This window comes from Ambystoma mexicanum, chromosome 12 (genome assembly GCF_040938575.1).
Source record: "Ambystoma mexicanum isolate Mex_15411 chromosome 12, UKY_AmexF1_1, whole genome shotgun sequence".
Taxonomy (NCBI): Eukaryota; Metazoa; Chordata; class Amphibia; order Caudata; family Ambystomatidae; genus Ambystoma; species Ambystoma mexicanum.
In genome coordinates, this window is record NC_090936.1 from 3,713,163 (window position 1) to 3,730,822 (window position 17,660).

The window sequence follows — 17,660 nt, forward strand, 5'->3', positions numbered from 1 at the left end:
ACCGTTAAGATTCAAGACCATCTCCATAATTGACACAGAAAAAATAATACTCTCCCTCAAACCCTCAAACTGCAAGGGCGACTCCTGCCCAGCACAATTAATAAAGGACGCAGCTAGGGACCTAGCTCCCTTCATTTCCAAGCTCATAAACTCCTCTTTTAAATCTAACACGGTACCCACCTACCTCAAAGAATCATGGGTCCTCCCCCCACTAAAAAAACAAACCCTAGACCCTACCATCCCTACCAACTATAGACCAATCACCACCATGCCATTTCTACTTAAAATCCTAGACAGAGCTGCCTACATACAAATCCAAGACTACCTGGAAACTAACCATTTGCTTGGCTCACGGCAATCTGGCTTCCGTCCACTCCATGGCACGGAAACAGCTCTGTTAGACCTCAAGACACAGATTGAGGAACTAAAGGATAATGGAAAAACACCCTTGCTCCTCCTACTGGACTTGTCAGCAGCTTTCGACTTGGACTTGGTGGACCTGCAGTCTTATGCAACCATCTCAATTCTGCCGCCAACTTCACAGGAGACGCCATAGCCTGGGTCCAATCCTTCTTAGCTAACCGCACCATGCAAGTCTTCTCCACCTACGACTCTGCTGACCCTATCAAAATAACCTTTGGTGTCCCACAAGGATCCTGTGTCTCCCCTACCATGTACAACATCTTCACCAAGCCTTTGTTTGACAAGCTGGACAGACCGGGCGTCACCTACACTAACTATGCAGATGACACTCAGATCCTCATACCCCTTTCGGGCGACTACGATGCAGACTCAGCCCTGGTGAACAAGATTTACACCCTCATTCAGGCATGGATGGCCTCACATGGCCTCTGCCTGAACGAAGACAAAACAGAGATACTAATCCTAGGCTCTCTAGCCAACATCCAAAAATGAAGCCCCAACTACATATCCTTCAGCATTGATAACAACCCTATCAAGGTGATGTCTGTGATTAAAACCCTTGGATTCTATCTGGACTCCTCCCTCACCCTCAAGAAGTAAGTCAACTCCCTTACCTCTTCCACCACATACACCTGCAAACTTATCCGCGCATCCAGACTGTACCTATCCAGGGCCAGTTGCATCACCCTAGCTAATGCTCTGCTCATGTCCAGGTTAGACTATTGCAACGCCCTGTACTCTGGAGCCAATAAAAACGTCACGGACAAACTTCAAAGAGTGCAGAATAATGCCTTGAGAGCAGCATTAAACATCCCCTACAAAGAGCACATCACCAAATATAGGACAGAGGTTAACTGGCTAAAAATAACGGATAGAATCCTACTCAAAACAGCCTCCCTCACCTCTAAATGTCTAAACAACCTAGCCCCCCCTACCTTATGGAAAAAATCACTAGAAAAACATCCTCACAACCCACGAGATCTGCCAATACCTTTAAATTAGGGACTCCTAGGTTCAAACACTCGACTGCGGGAGGAACCAGCTTTCCGGTCAAAGCTGCTCACTGCTGGAACAAGTTACCGCTCGACCTCAGAACTGAACAACCGTACCCTAAATTCAGACTCAAGATAATCAAATGGCTGTGTGCCAATGACACATAACTTGACTAACACCGAGCATACTTCCACTTAGTCCATACCATATCTTTCTGTTCACCTGGACCTCTCCATTCCTTAAATAGCCGAGCATGCAGACTACCAGCCTTTATATGACGCCAGTTCCACAGCCCGACCTATGAACCAAATCATATAGCCGTCTGCTTAGATAGTCTCGCTAGAGTGCCTCAGACATCCCAGATATACCCTGATATGGTACATATGTTTGTATATATTACTGTATATATTTGCTCTTTTCTTGCCTTTGTGTCTTATATTCTCATGCCAAATACTGTAACAAACTTAGGTTTTCATGTAAACTGTTGTGCCCAGCTACCCAAGGGTTTGGCGCGCATTACCAAATAAATAAACAAACAAACAGACAAACATAGAATAGCAATCGTAGGTCCATCACAGTCATACTTGCTCCCAAGGAGCAGTGAAGAGTTACATAGAATAGCAGCCGTAGGTCCATCACAATGATACTGGCTCCCAATGAGAGGTGAGGAGTAACATAGAATAGCAATCGTAGGTCCATCACAATCATACTGGCTTCCCAGGAGAGGGGAGGAGTTACATAGAATAGCAGCCGTAGGTCCATCACAATGATACTGGCTCCCAATGAGAGGTGAGGAGTTACATAGAATAGCAATCGTAGGTCCATCGCAATCATACTGGCTTCCCAGGAGAGGGGAGGAGTTACATAGAACAGCAACCGTAGGTCCATCACAGTCATACTGGCTCCGAAGGAGAGGGGAGGAGTTACATAGAACAGCAACCGTAGGTCCATCACAGTCATACTGGCTCCGAAGGAGAGGGGAGGAGTTACATAGAATAGCAGCCACAGCAAAATACAGGAGCGCATCTTACTTAGCAATTTGCGATTCAGGACTTTTAAAAAGTATTCTAAGGCTCTCGAAAGTCACTATGTGGATATTGGTGTATTGAAAACTATTAGGCTCTTTAATTTGATCGGGTAACCCCAATCAAGAAGGTGTGGTGACAATGGCTACTTTCAGGCTAAATATACAATGCAAGTCTACATATCTGGAAGTGCCCAAACCTCCAAATCACCAATGTTCCAGGAGATCCACCAATCTAAAACCTAGATCGTTACACTAATAGTATGAACAGGGTGGAAATAGAGATCCAGGAAGTCTGTATGTGGCCGCTATGATTCAATGTTACCTCGTTCTTTATACTCCTAGAGTTACAGGATCACAGTAATTCTAAGGAAAAGGCCATATATAGTGTAACCTTTTTACTCTGCAATGATAGGGCACTGTTCATTTGTCTGAGCATCCATCATGAAATAAAAGCAATCCAAATAATTATTAAATATGCTAATGGGAACATATGAAAACAGGTTTAGTGTGTTGGCAATGGGGCGGGTGAATGGGGGGGTGGCGGGTGGAGGGTTGACATGATACTTTTCAGTAGGAATGATATTTAGGCAAACATTTGAATACTCCTCTTTTTGTCCCCCCAGAGGTGCATTTTCTGAGGTGGTCTTGGCCCAGGAGCGGGGCAGCGGGAAGCTGTTTGCAGTGAAGTGCATTCCCAAGAAGGCCCTGAAGGGGAAAGAAAGCAGTATTGAGAATGAAATCGCGGTCCTTCGCAGGTAGGTGGCCGGCCTGGACCGTATAGCTGCAGCGTTTGGGGACTGTCAGTCTGTGTAGAATCGAGGGGAACATCTCAGAAGACAGTGGTCCCTACTGGGCACTCTGGTCCTTCTAGGCCCTGCAGCCAGGATGCCTGGTGTAGGGAACCCCCGTATAATGTGTGCCATCTTGACTAAGATGCAGCGGGGGCAGATGTGGCAATCGTTTTGTTCCGCCGCTGGTCAGATTATCCAGCTGTTTTTCTGAAGGCCGAGATCCACGCAGAGAACATGGAAGAGAATGCCTTAGACTTGAGTTTGGTGTTTGTTTGAGTAGTTTCCCCCTCGCCTGCAGGTAATGCCCCAGGCAGCTTTGGAAGCATGTAGGGGGCTCGTTCATTATCTGCCAATCTCCAAGGACCCCCAGTAGACAGGGCGGGAAATGTAAGGTGACCTCTTCACCAGTTGGCAGAAATAACTGTGATAAACTGTGTAATGTTGTACCCCTCAGTCTGCCTATGAAAGGGTCCTAATGATGGGGTGGCTGGAATGCTGAGTTACTCCCAGAATGGCGCTCTGTTTCTACTTTGCTCTTCCTCGGGACTGCTCCTGATGCTTCCAACTGTTTCACCGCCAACTTTCTATTGCTGATTATTTTTACCGCTGATTTTTAACTCGGTGCCGACTCAAAATGTGGGGGAACCCCTCTGCAGCCCTTTTTAACCCCACCCCCAATAAACAACGTGGCCTTTGCCAAGCTTGCTACGTAAACATGAATATATGGTCAGTGAATGTCCTTGCAATGCATGCTCTGCGTTAATCGTGAAGATTCTGCAATGAAATGCCTGGGAGACTGTCTATTGTTACACACTTCCTGCCTCTCCCTCGTGGCCGGAAGTGGTGTCCATTGTGGAATACGCGCGCTGCGTATGGGGCGTTCTTCTTTTACTAGTGTAAACTCCCCAAAGATGCACATGCTCGGCCTTGGCTAGAGTAGAGCAGTTCATGACATCGCCTGATGGTAGAAACCTTACCATCATATGGGGTGTGCGTTAATTGGCTGTGTGCTTGTTACATATGGTTATTTTTCATATGGCCTCCTGGTTGCTGGATTGGACTTCCAGCTGCCTCCAGGGAGGCCTGAAAACAAAACAAAGACACAACTCCTGGATCAGAAGCGTGCAAATAACACTGTCATTTCAGGCTTCAACCACACTGGCAACATGAATTTTCTATTTGGTGCGCAATCACTGCAGTGAACAAGCAACAGCCTAAAATGAAGTGATGCGAACCCTCCCGCAAAGTGCGGCCCCACTACGCAACTGTCAACTGAATTATTGGGTCTCCGGGACCTTACTGGGCAAACTGGGTTCTGCGGTGTGGAGGCCATGTTAATCGGTGTTCAAGCCCAAGATGATGGATTAACGGGATGATGTTTTTCTCCTATGCAAGTTCACATGTGTGTATGCGAAAAGTGAGCATGCATGTCCAGTAGGTGGCCGCGCGCCGCTCTCCGGGACATTGCCTGGTGTGATTTAGGAGCCAATGCTTCGCAGGTCTTTTTCAGGTTCTCGTTGCCCATTTGCATCAGCATCTTTCATTCCCTTGCTGCTGCGGACCAGGACGCGCATGAGTTCTGCTGGTACGTGCTTGCAACCCTCAGGGTGGTTTAGGCTGCCCACCTGGCCAGCAGAAACAAATAGCTTCTACTGGCCACTTGTTCAGGTTGCCCACGCTTGGCGGACACTCAGTCTCTAAACACGCTCCAACTTGGACCCTGGAAGTCCAGCCTCCTGCCCACCTTTGCTTGGCTGCAGGGACACGCCAGTTACAGGCTGCCTTTCACGCCTGCCCCTGGGGGCATTTTGAGCCAGCCTTCTCCTCAGGCTTGCCCTCACCTTCACCACAATTAATCAGACAGTAGAATTCAGCACGCATTCCCGGCCACCTCAATGTAATTCCACTCTACCTCCATCCAAAATGCCTCCTATGAGGCTCCGTGGAGGGCCAGGCAGGACTGTAACACAGGCCCTCTCCTCACCTCCCAGTGGTGGGGCAGACAGGACTGTAACACAGGCCCTCTCCTCACCTTCTCGTGGAGGGCCAGGCAGGACTCGCAGGCCCTCTCCTCACCTCCCCGCAGAGGGCCAGGCAGGACTCTCAGGCCCTCTCCTCACCTCCCTGTGGAGGGCCAGACGGGACTGTAACACAGGCCCTCTCCTCACCTCCCTACAGAGGGCCAGGCAGGACTCACAGGCCCTCTCCTCACCTCCCCACAGACGGCCAGGCAGAACTGTAACGCAGACCCTCTCCTCACCTCCCCGCGGAGGGCCAGGCAGAACTGTAACACAGACCCTCTCCTCACCTCCCCGCGGAGGGCCAGGCAGGACTCTCAGGCCCTCTCCTCACCTCCCTACAGAGGGCCAGGCAGGACTCACAGGCCCTCTCCTCACCTCCCCACAGAGGGCCAGGCAGAACTGTAACACAGACCCTCTCCTCACCTCCCTACAGAGGGCCAGGCAGGACTCACAGGCCCTCTCCTCACCTCCCCACAGACGGCCAGGCAGAACTGTAACGCAGACCCTCTCCTCACCTCCCCGCGGAGGGCCAGGCAGAACTGTAACGCAGACCCTCTCCTCACCTCCCCGCGGAGTGCCAGAGAGGACTCACAGGCCCTCTCCTCACCTCCCCGTGGAGTGCCAGAGAGGACTCACAGGCCCTCTCCTCACCTCCCCCAGAGGGCCAGGCAGGACTGCAACCAGGCCCTCTCCTCACCTCTGCTGTGTAAAGGGCTCAGCCTGGAGCAGTGTCCTTTTGAGACATCCCCACATCTCTTAGCGACCATTGTTTATATTAATATAAGCTTAACTTTGTCAATCTGTCTAGAAAATGTAATAATAATGAAGCAAACAACACAACGAAACAATGCATGTGTCAGGATCACACATGGGCGGCCATTTTAAATGAGAAAGCCCAGAACTGTTAACTGTCCGAAACTGGCAAAAAGGGCTTTGCAAATGGACACAGCAAAGGCCATGCAGGGAAACAAGATGGATGCCTGATGAAACAAGGCAGATATTAACACAGAACCAAAAATGAAAGAAAAAAGGGACAACGAGCAATATTCTGGAAGTGGGCAGAGAAAGAAGTGGGCACGACATATAAAGGAGAGGAAGAAAGCAGAGCTACACAACCGCTAATGAAAATATAGTAACTCTTGAAGTGGGTGCAAGGCACCCCTGGCGCAGGACTTCTACAGCGCCATGCATGCAGCTCTTACGCTGTCCTCTACAGGCGCCCCCTGCTCCTACATGCTGCTCTAATGAATGTATAGTAACCCTTGATGTGGGTGCCAGGACCCTGTGGAACAGGACCTGTACAACATTATGCATGCTTCTCTTGCCTTATACTTTCTTATACGGGCCCTCCCTGCTCCTACACAGGATGCATGGGAAATGGAATGAGAGTGAGGCTGCGGTACTGACACTTTCCTCATCTATGATAGACTTCCAAACATTACGACTGGAGGAGGGACACCACCTAAACCAGAAAACTCTGAAGGACAGCTCTGCCAAAACCAGATTCCTGACCAGACATCGAATCCAAGCAGTAATGATTAGCAAAAGCCCTTGTAGCCGCTTGGCAAATATTCAGAATAGACATTCTGCATTGCAGAGCCGCGATGTTGGCCAACCGTCTGGTGGAGCGAGCCCCAGACCCTGAGGGACCTCCCTGCCGGCCAAATTCCTGTGTTTTGAGATGCAGAGAATGCTCCATTGAGACAGGGACTTTTTGGTAGTAGGCCGGTCAACTCGGGCAACCATGTAAAGATGGTAATCAGTCCTGTTCTCCCTAGCCCGAGAGATGTAGAACTTGAGAGCCCACACTGGATCCAGCCGATGGAAGTGCTCCTCAGCTTTGCAAGGATGAGGCGGAGGAAAGAAGATGGGTCAATGGATCTTTTTAGAGAGATGGAAATAAGAGACCACCTTTGGCAGGGAGGAGGGTCTAACTATCAACGTCGCCTTTTCCTTTAAGAAAATCAAGTGAGGAGTATTAACAGACAGAGCCTGTAGCTCACTCACACATCCATCCAGTGAAAGTGATAGCAACCAGGACAATCACCTCACGGGTGAGCAGTTTCCAAGAACAAGAATGAAAGGGCTCAAAGGGAGCACCCATTTAAAAAACGTCAACACTAAATTTAAATCCCCTCCCGGAACAACCAACTGGAAGGACCCCTCAGGAATTGAATGACTGTGTGGGTCTTGAAAGAGCCCTACTCCGGGCTCCTCTTGGAGGCTGAAATGGCTGAACGATATCGATCTGTGGCCAAAGACAGAAGAAATTCCAAAACAGAAGAAGTGGACCAAGTAAAAGGGTCCAAATCACTCTCTCTCAGCACCAAGCCGAATACCTCTGACACCTACAGGCACACATGGATTTTGTGGCGGGTCATCATGGACCAAACAGATGCAGTCTCCTGAGAACCAGCGGAATAACGGGGATCAGAGGTAACGCATATAGCAGATCGAAGCCCCATTCGGCCATCAAGGCATCCCGCAGAGCTCCCTGTGAGGAAATTACCTGCAGCAGAACAATTTGCACTTCCTGTTTACACTGGAAGTGAAGAGGTCCACCTGGGGAGTATGTCCCGGGGAGAAAATCTTCTCTAGAACTTCCTGGCAGGGCTCCCACTTGTGAGGGGCTGTTGGCTGTATGCTCAGTGCTTCCACTAGAATGTTATTTTTGCCAGCCAGATGGGCCACTGCCGGGGACACACTGTTCTTCAGAGACACAAACGCATTGCTTCTCTGCAAACAGGCAAGGAGCCCACTCCACCTCTCTACAGTATTGTCTGTCAGGACCAGTATCGTCTAATCCTTGATCGCAGGGGAGAAAAGCAACCAGTGCACGCCTGATCGCCCTCCGCTCCAGCTGATTGATGTGCTCCCAGCATTCGGATGGGGGCCACAGTAAGCTCACCATAAGGTCTGCTAACCCTAGCAACATGGAGGTTGCCTTAGAGGCTTGAAATGTTTAGGAGCGACGTAATGGCCTTGGTGCCAAACAAGTTGATGCCATTGCAGGATATGTCCAGAGGTTTCTCTTGGATGTCAGTAGTGAACCATGACCTCCTCAGGCAAGAAAAACACTGCAGGACAGTGCTGGTGAACATCGTCCCTGCGACGCAGTCTGGGTGTCCAAGTCAGACTGCAGAATCTGTCGGGAGGGTTCTGTGCCGTCTTTAATAAAGTCTTCAAAACGATCCCACCTTTATCCTTCAGGGATTTGTTCAGCTGCCTAGGCCATCACTGACCAATGGGCACAATAAAATGTGGCCAAGGCAGTAGAGGCATTGATGCATTGGAGACCCCGGCTTGAAGAGTCGAAAATCTTCCTGCCCATGCGTCCAATCTCTCGCTCTCCCTATCTGGCGGTAAAGACAGAAATTAGGTGGTCTTAAGGTTCGCAGTAACAGCCTGTGCCACCAAAACTCTCTGAGGAAGCATCTGCAGAAAGAAAAAAGGGTGTCCGAAAGGGCCGGCTTGCGCTTCTTGGTCTCCCTTTTCGGGCCCTCGTCCAAGATGTCAGTCAGGTCATACTGCACCTTAGGATGTGAAAGGGCCGATAGCCCTAAGGTGTTGACTGCCTCGCTATCAGGTGCTGGAAAACTGCCTGTGGTTCGCCGGGGGTGGCAGCAGGGATAATTTTGACCTCTGGCAAGGTGACCAGGCCACTTGGCTCCTTCAAGCCAGCTGCCAGGTCCACCAAGTCACCCTATTGCCCATAAATCCCCTCTGTAAAGTCTCTCACTTACCTGCAGTGGAAGGGCTCCAATCCCAAAGGAACAGGATCCTTTCTTCATCATAAATGTCCTCCTTCTGAGACATGTATGCCCTTCTTGGGAGCAGGGGGGATCCTTTCGTGACTCTGGTATCGTCAGCGCCACTGGATCGGGTCCATATGTCAGGGGACTGAATTCTGAAGATGGATCTTGTCGCATTTGATTGCGGACTCCTTGCCGACTCTACCAAGTGCAGTGGAATCTGCCACTTAGATGAATGCGTTGGCGCCGGGGCCGATGGCGCTGATGCCGTGACCACTGGCATCGGGGCCAGAGCCGCCGCCACTGGGACCTTGACGAAGAGGTTTAACCTCTTCATTCAGAACGCCTCCCATTGCTCCGGAGTAAAGGGTTGGGTAGTAAATGGTACCTGGAGGTCCTCCTCCTCACGGCCTTCCTTGGAGTGGTGTCTCCTCTTCTTCGAAGATGAAGAACTCTTACAGTGCTTGTTCTTCTTTTTGTCCTTTTGGACAAGGGACCGTTCCTCTTTGCTGCAGTTCACACGGGGCGACCTTGAACGGGTCCGTTTATCACCTTTCTACTTGAGGAGGAAGGTGAAAAGGTTTGCTTAACGTTCTCGAAGTGCCTCTGTGTGCATCGATTGGCACGACACGCAGTCACCAAGCCAGTAAAGGCATATGCGGTGCGGTTACGACACAGCCATCTGACGGCCACAATAAACACAGGGTTTGAACTCCGAAGACCTTGTCGAATTCGGCATTGCAATAAATTTGGGGCACGTAGCAACACATTCGTCAACAAATAAATCTAGGAGCAGTGTTCCTAGTTGCGAGCAGAGTGTGTCGTAAAAGGAAACAGAGGTCACGGGGAGCTGCACCTATTAGGCTGAGTAGTGTGGGTTCCCCCCTGCTCTTGTACCCGTTACCCTATTCCCTGGAACATAGAAATGATAATGCACACACTGATTTTGTTTCGTGGAAAAAATATGGCCGTAGGCCTGTTTATTTTCTACAGAAAATAACACTACACACTGGTCATAACAACTAAACAATAACCAACGCTTTTTTGGGCACCTTGTGTCCAGGGGTTGGGATGCCCCGCCTTCCCTTAGGCTAAATTTCGTTACCCTGTGGCATCCTTTCCTGAACACGTGCCGCCACACCTGGGGGTTTTTGTCTGAACCGCTCAGGTCCCCCCAAAACAGCAACCCTACAGCGACCCTACTTGCAACCCTGTGCCACTAACGCTTGAAAAATGTTATCCGAAAATCTCCCCAAGCCCTTATTGGACAGGTGTACCCCATCCTGGTGAAACCAGTCGGGGTCATTCTGTGATAGCCCATGCCTTATAAAGTGGAGTCCTGTGCTCCTACAGTACTTCTCTACTGCTTTGTTCAGTTTTTTTCGCGCCGTCTCAATAGCCTGCCTCTTGTGAGCCCCGTACCAGATTCTGCGGATTATGACCTCAGACATAAAAATTTCCGTTTTACCCCAGCAATGAGCTATCGCCCCTAGTGATTCACACATGTTGCGCATTAGCTCGCCCCGATTTGTTTTGACCAAGTCGTTCCCCCCGAGGTGGATGACCAGGTACTCGGGAGGGTCCCTGAACCCAATCAGATCTGACAGCCTGTCGTGGATGTCCTCCCAATGCATTCCTGGGAGGCCCCACCATGAAGTTATTGTCCGTTTGAAATGCAAACCCTCTCTGAAGTCCTCGATCCACCTGCCTGCTCTTGTCACGAATGAATGGCCGACTATCCATGCTGACTTGTAGGGTGTCTCGTCTGCATGGATAAATGGGAAATGAATCATATCATATTTTCTCGCACATATCTTTTGAAACATTGTGATTTCCACCCACCAATTCTCTTTACCCCATCTGCCCCCAGGCCCCCTGCCCATGCCGATGTGGCTGCCCCTATTCTGAAAGAGTGGGTCCCGAACTCTGCCTCGTCCCACCCTGCCTTTGCTATGGTTTTCTTCAGTACTGCCTGGAATTGATATCTGCTGAGGGCTCTGCCGTCCCTATGTATCAATAGCTGCCCCCCAACTTCTGGTCGCACCTTGAGAAATTGTTTTGTGATGCACCTCGGGCAATGCTCTCTTTCCTTGATACAATTTAGCTCTATTGTTCGCCCCTTCCCCTTTTGGTCTGTTTTAGACTTCCTTAGCAGTATTGCCATTCCTTCAGCCCCCATGCAGATGTTGCTTCTTGCTAAACTATCCCCTGCCGTTGTGTTACGCGCTACTAGCTCTCCGACCCTAAATGCCCCATAATACGCTAATGCAAACGCTGCCCTAAACAGCTTGCTCTCATAACTGTTGTTACATGTGCTATGCAAAAGTTTCAATAATACCGTCACCTTCGCAAAATTCAAGGGCCTCCTGCTGTCAGGTATCTTTCCTTCTAACCTTGCCCACCCCTTCATTGCGTATTTTATTCGTGAACTTGTTGTCGGGTCTGCCATCCCGGCCACCTTTGCCGTATATGCTATTGCCGCCAGATGTGCTGCCGTCCAGCTTTTCCTTTTTCCTTGCAAAAAAGCGCTCCCCACAAATTCGCATAACATTGCAACTGTGATGTCCCCCACCTTTTTTGCCCCTGTTTCTCTTAACACATTATTCACATGCTTTTTGTATTGCTCACCAGTCTTGTATGTTATGGCGTTTCTGCCCAACCTTTCGATTGTTTGCTCCTGTGGTTCCTCCTCCTCTTCTGAGTCAACCTTGTAGTCGACCGTGCTTCCTCCCATTCTTCCAGTGGTACCCATGCCTTCTTTGGCGTGGGCGTTTTTATCCTTCTTGCATCTGGGCGCAATTCTCTGAACCTGGCCCACTGAAAGCGAGATAAGGCGTCAGCGACCACGTTTGCTTCACCGGCGATATGTCTTGCCTTTAAGCTGACATTATTAATAAGACAACTCAGGGTTATTGCCCTCATTATTTCCAACACTAATGGGCATGACGCGCTCCCGTTATTTATGACGTGTACCACCGCCATGTTATCTGACCATATTTTTAACTCTTTGCAGCTCAGCTCTTCTTCCCATGTTGGGAATATTTCTAACAAAGTAATATTACTTGTCCATGCTGCTTTTTGCCATGCTTCTGGCTATTCTTCCGCACACCATTCTGTACCTAGTATTGCGCCGAAGCCGAAACCCCCGGCTGCATCTGTGAACAGTACCCTTTCGTTTTCTTCGTTTATTGGTGTGCGCCAGATTACTGAGCCATTGAAGGACTTTAAGAATTCTGCCCACACCACCAAGTCCCTTTTTATTCCCTCCCCAATTCTTACCCTATGGTGCCCCTCTTTGGCCCCTTTTGTTCTCTGTTCAACCCTCCTCTGGAATATCCTACCTTGTGGTATGATTCTTCTTGCAAAGTTCAATTTTCCTGCTAGTGATTGTAGTTCCTTTACAGTAGCCTTGTTTCTCCCTTTTAGGTCCTTGATCTTTCTTAATAAGTCTGCTACCTTTTCTTCTGGGATCCTGCATTCCCCCATTCGTGAGTCTATTTCGATGCCTAGGAATTGTATTACTTGTGTTGGGCCCATCGTTTTTTCTTCCGCTAGCGGAAAACCCCACTCTTCCGTCAATGCTACGAATTTCTGCAGAGTGTTTTGACATTGTTTAGAACCTTGTGGCCCCACAAATAAAAAGTCGTCCAGGTAGTGTACTACCTGTGCCCCCTTCAATTCTTTTGTAAGCGCCCAATGTATGAATGAGCTCACTTTCTCAAAGTATGCACAAGAAATGGCGCTACCCATCGGGAGGCATCTGTCCACAAAATATTTGCCCTCCCAATGCATGCATAGCCACCTCTGTGACTCGTCTCTCACTGGTAATAGGCGGAAAGCTGATTTTATGTCAGCTTTTGCCATCCATGCTCCCTTTCCTGCTTCTCTGACTATGTGTACGGCTTCCATGAAGTCTGAGTAATTGACTGACACTGCCTCCTGAGCGATGCCGTCATTTACCGAGGCCCCTGGTGGGTATGATAGGTGGTGAATCAGCCTAAATTCCCCTGCCTCCTTTTTTGGAACTAATCCTAGTGGTGAACATATGTACTCTTTGAATGGGGGTGAACTGTAAGGGCCTCTGATCCTCCCTAGCTCGATTTCTTTGCTGATTTTCTTGGTTACCAAATCTTTGTTTGCTAATGCTGATTTCAGATTTTTGGGCATGTTCGTAGAACCGTGCCCGTCAAACGGGATCTTAAAACCTTCTTGAAACCCTCGCCTGATCGTTTCTGCTACTTCTTGATCCAGAAACACCCGTAGCCATTTCTCCAACTTTTCTATCTTCACTGGAGTGACCCCTCTCTCGCCTACCCTTTTAGTTCCGCTTCTCTGGCCCCCTGTACTTATTGTATGCTGTTCTCGTGTATTTCGTGGTAATATGCTCACCCCCACAATTCTTGCATTTGTGATTGAATTTGCATTTCTTCCCCCAGCTGCATGGCACCCCCTTCTCGAAATTTCGGCATTGCCCAGGCTGTGCTCTTGCTCCCCCATTATCTCCCTTACCACCCCCCTGTGCTGTTGGTGGTATGTTGCTCTGCCAACTCCTCTGTGCCTCGTAATGCCTGCTCCGAAAATTCTGCTCGCTCGACCTGTCGTGACTACTATCGTACCTCCTGTTGCTGTATCTGTAATCGCTCCTATAATCGTTGTGGCCATATTGTCTTCTGTAATAGCTGCCTGTATTAGACTGTTCTCTGCTGTCCCATTTCTCTTTTAATACGTTAAAGATGTACAGATTGTAATTCTCTTCGTCCCACCCAATATCCGGGAAACAATCCATCTCTTTCCTAAATTCATGATCATACTCTTTCCATGCATCGCCCCCAAATGCTTTGTAAACCTTCAGTACACTCTGCTGATAGGTGACTAGCGATGGGGCGTCCTCGGGGAATTTCTGCAAAATGATGGAAGACATTATCTGGAAAGCTGCTGTCCAGTTGTCAAAGTTCCTTGTCACTGCTGATCTTTTCAATAAGCCCTTTTCGTCCTCTTTTATATCCTCTTTTGCTATATCATGGCCCCTTTTCTGTACATCTAGTAAGGTAAATATGTCTATTAGTTCTTTTCTCCATATCTTTTCTTTAACTTTGTCACTAATATGCCAGGCTTGCGCCTTCAAAGACCGCCCCTGTGCATCCTTGCCTATCGTGGGCCTCCCATATTTTGTCATATTTGTGGCCGGCTCAGTTGCTGTTACTACGGCAGGCGCTGGCGTTGCTACCGGCGTGCTATTATCCACCCCCTGTGGGCTTGGGTTTTGGGGAAGCCCCGGTGTTGGGATGGTAGCCCCGCTGTCTGTTAGCCCTTGCCCCCTGCCCCCATGCCCCCGCCTGCCCTGTCCTCTGTATTTTTTCCTTTACCTATTACCCCCTTCTTTTTCACCCAGGCTCGCAGGTGGTCTCTCTCTTCATCATCGCTACTTTCCAATTCTGATACTAAGTTATCCTGCTCTCTTTTCTTTCCCTTATTGGCTCTGGGCGACATACCTTGAGCCGTTATGCATTTGACCTTTGCATTTAATACTTTTATCATTTTGTTAATATTGTTATTCAATTTTACAATACCTTTGTTTTTTTGCTTCTTCTTAGGCCTCTCCGGCTCCTGTGACTCCTTCGCCACTTCTCTTGCCCTCTTCTGTCCTTGGGGTACCGCGGCTTCCTCGTCGCTGTCCGTGGAATCCTCTAGCAGCAGGGGCGACATTGCCCTAGCCCTTTCTTCCTTTTGCATCACATCCAGCACCCATTTGGCCCCATAGTCTTTTTCTGCCTTTTTAGCCCATGCGCTGAATTCTTGCGCTCTTCTTGCTCTTTCTTCCGTCATCCCGACCTTTTGCCTCCTCTGGCTTTCCTGCAGAATTGCCTCCACTTGCCTCGTTCCTCCTGTATTGTTTTACCAGGCCCCTGTCCGGCTTCCCGTGTCGATCCGCTCGCTGGCTCGTAAAAGCTGTATTTCTCTCAATTGTTTTTCATCAGGTGCTTAATTGCTTCCTGGATCCAGCACGTTGCCCCTGTCCCAACCGTTGTTTTAATCCGGCACGTACTGCCGCCTTAATGTTTACTCGGCGTGTCCTTTGCCACGCCCCCTTGACGTAACGCTTCTCCCGCTACCTTTTACTTTCGTTTCGTCCTTTCGCGGGTGCCGAAAACGCCTGCTTCTGTTCTCCGGCTCTCCTTCTCGTGTCAGACGCGTTGCCCGGCCTCTTCCGCTTCTTCAGCCGGTTACGATGCAGCTCCGGATTCCCTGGCTCGACGACGATGCTTCCTCTTCTCGCCGCCCTGGGTCCTGCTCTTCCCCGATGACTGCCGAAGCCGTCCTCGTCTGCTCCTCCAGCCGGTTACGCTGCGGCTCCGGATTCCCTGGCTCGAAGACGAAGGTTCCTCTTCTCGCCTCCCTGGGTCCCGCTCTTCACCGGTGGATGCCGAAGCCAAGCCGAGGTGGGTCCTCCTTCGTCCGATCCTCCTTCACTCCGTACTTTCTGTCCCTTCTGACAATCAAGCCCGCAGAGGCAAAATTGACCGGGCACCAGGAAAAGGAATACGCACAAGCCCGCAGAGGCAAAACGTGTCCTTATCCCCCTTTTCCACGCCCTGGGAGCTTACCCGAGTGAGGTGAGCTCCTAACCTGGTTGTGTCTTGCCAGTGATTTCTTGGGGTACTTATACCCCTTCCCCCTTTGTTGTGCCGTTGGGGGCCAGGCTTCCTCCTGTCCCCCCCCTGTTGTCATGTTCACACCTAGCCCTTTCTTGTTTGGCGTTTCCTGGGGAACGCCACGGGTGGGGGTGCCGCTCTGGCTGTCCCTCCCTTTGTTTCCCGCCGTTTGTCTCCCCCACCCTGCCCCTAACTCCCCAGGCCCTCTATCGTGTCGCACTTCGTGCAACACGGGGCCTGGGGCAATTTGTGCTGTCCCTGCTGTCATGTCCAGCGCAGAGTCACATGGAGGCGTTGGGTGGTGCTGCGCTGCTCCCCCTTGTAACAGAAAAGTTTCTGAAGAGCAGCAGGCGCTGGGAGATAGACATCATAGATGAGGAATGCGTGGGAGGAAGGAGTCTATTAGAAATGGCACTCCAACACAAGTGTATTCTTACAGTGACAATACTTGCATTCGGGGCACAGCCAGAATGAGTGTGTGATTATAGTGGCAATATAGGCATTAATGAGCACAGCCAACTTGACAGTGTCTTCTGAATGTGGCAATGCATTCACTATGAGTATGTCCTTACCCAGGCAATACTAGCATATATTGTCACGGCCCCCATGAAAACATCTTCTTGCAGTGGACATACTAGATTTATTAGGCACAGACAACATGTGTGCAATTTTCAGTAGCATTCTATTGGCATTATTGGAGATAGCCACCGTTAGTGTGTTCTTAAAATGACAATATTGGCATATATTGGCCCATTCATAATTAAAACATCTTCTTACTGTGGCAATATTAGCATTATTAGGCACAGACAACATATGTGGGTACTTAAAGTGGAAATACTGGCTTTACTGGGCATAAGCACTGTGAGTGTGTCCTTAAAGTAGAAATCATAGCACAGTAGCATAAAACATCAGCTTACAGTTGAAATAATAGCATTGTTGGGCACTGCCAACTTGAGTCTGATCTTGCAATAACAATACTAGCATCCATAGGCACAGCCAGCATCACGGTGTGTTATTACAGTGGCAATGCAAGCATTATGGGGCTTAGCCAGCAGGCGTGTGTGCTTATTGCAGCAATGCTGGCATTATCAGGCACATCCATAGTCTATGTGTGTACACAGTGGCAATACTGTCATTATTGATCACTGTATTATCATTATTATTATAACATTTATTGAGCAGAGACCTAGCTTTGGGGAGCAATGGATCACGTTCCAAGTCATAGGGGACCTACACAGTGAGGAAAGCAGAGATGCAAGGGATCGGGGGAGGAGGATGCAGCGCGATTTGGCAGCCGGGGATCTACTGCAATCAGCCAAGGGAAAAAAGCATATGTTGGCACTGCCACCATGACAATGCCTTCTCACAGTGGTATTATTGGCGTGATTGGGAACAAGCAAAGTGTGTGTTCTTTCCTGGTGGAGATCAGGAAGGCGTGTTGGAAAACACTCCTGTGTACTGTATGCCTATTGTTCCATATGTTACTCTACAGAACTGATTGTAAATGAATGGATTGGCACTCGCTTCTATCTAAAGGGGTGTTGTGAAATGCACCGTTTTAGTCTCCCCTGAAACGCCGGCTACGTGCGGTGGCCCGAGCCGGCTGCCGGGAAATGCGCCTGTCCCCCGGGTCAAGCACCCACCGCTCACCATTGCTTGGAGGGCACTCTAGCAGAGCAGGGTCCCCCTCGATTCACCAGCTGCCACCAATCCCACGAGTATATGCGTATTCCTGGCAGATGTGGTCCGTGCCCGCACCGTGCCAAAGCCAACACACGCCCCTGGGTGAGCACCCCCTGGCCGTCTGACACACAGAGGAGGGACCGCCTCGGCATTTAGGGGGCAAAGCCAGCAGGAGTTAGTAGAAGCCTTTCTTTAGCGTGTGATTCTCTTGGTGGCGGCTTCTCTGTGCTATGGGATGATTGCAAACCATTGCAACTATGGCCCATGAATGGTTCACGTTGATTTTCATGCGATTTTGACATCAGCAACGCATTGTT

The 17,660-nt window shown here is 49.6% G+C and overlaps 1 protein-coding gene across 1 annotated transcript in view; it reads left to right on the forward strand.

Annotated features, from left to right (window-relative positions):
- The window catches only part of CAMK1D (calcium/calmodulin dependent protein kinase ID), a 1,232,225-nt gene that overhangs the window by 491,646 nt on the left and 722,919 nt on the right, over positions 1-17,660 (forward strand). The window contains exon 2 of the mRNA XM_069627792.1: positions 3,067-3,198. Coding sequence (XP_069483893.1) covers positions 3,067-3,198 — 132 coding nt within the window. The remainder of the gene's footprint in view (positions 1-3,066; positions 3,199-17,660) is intronic.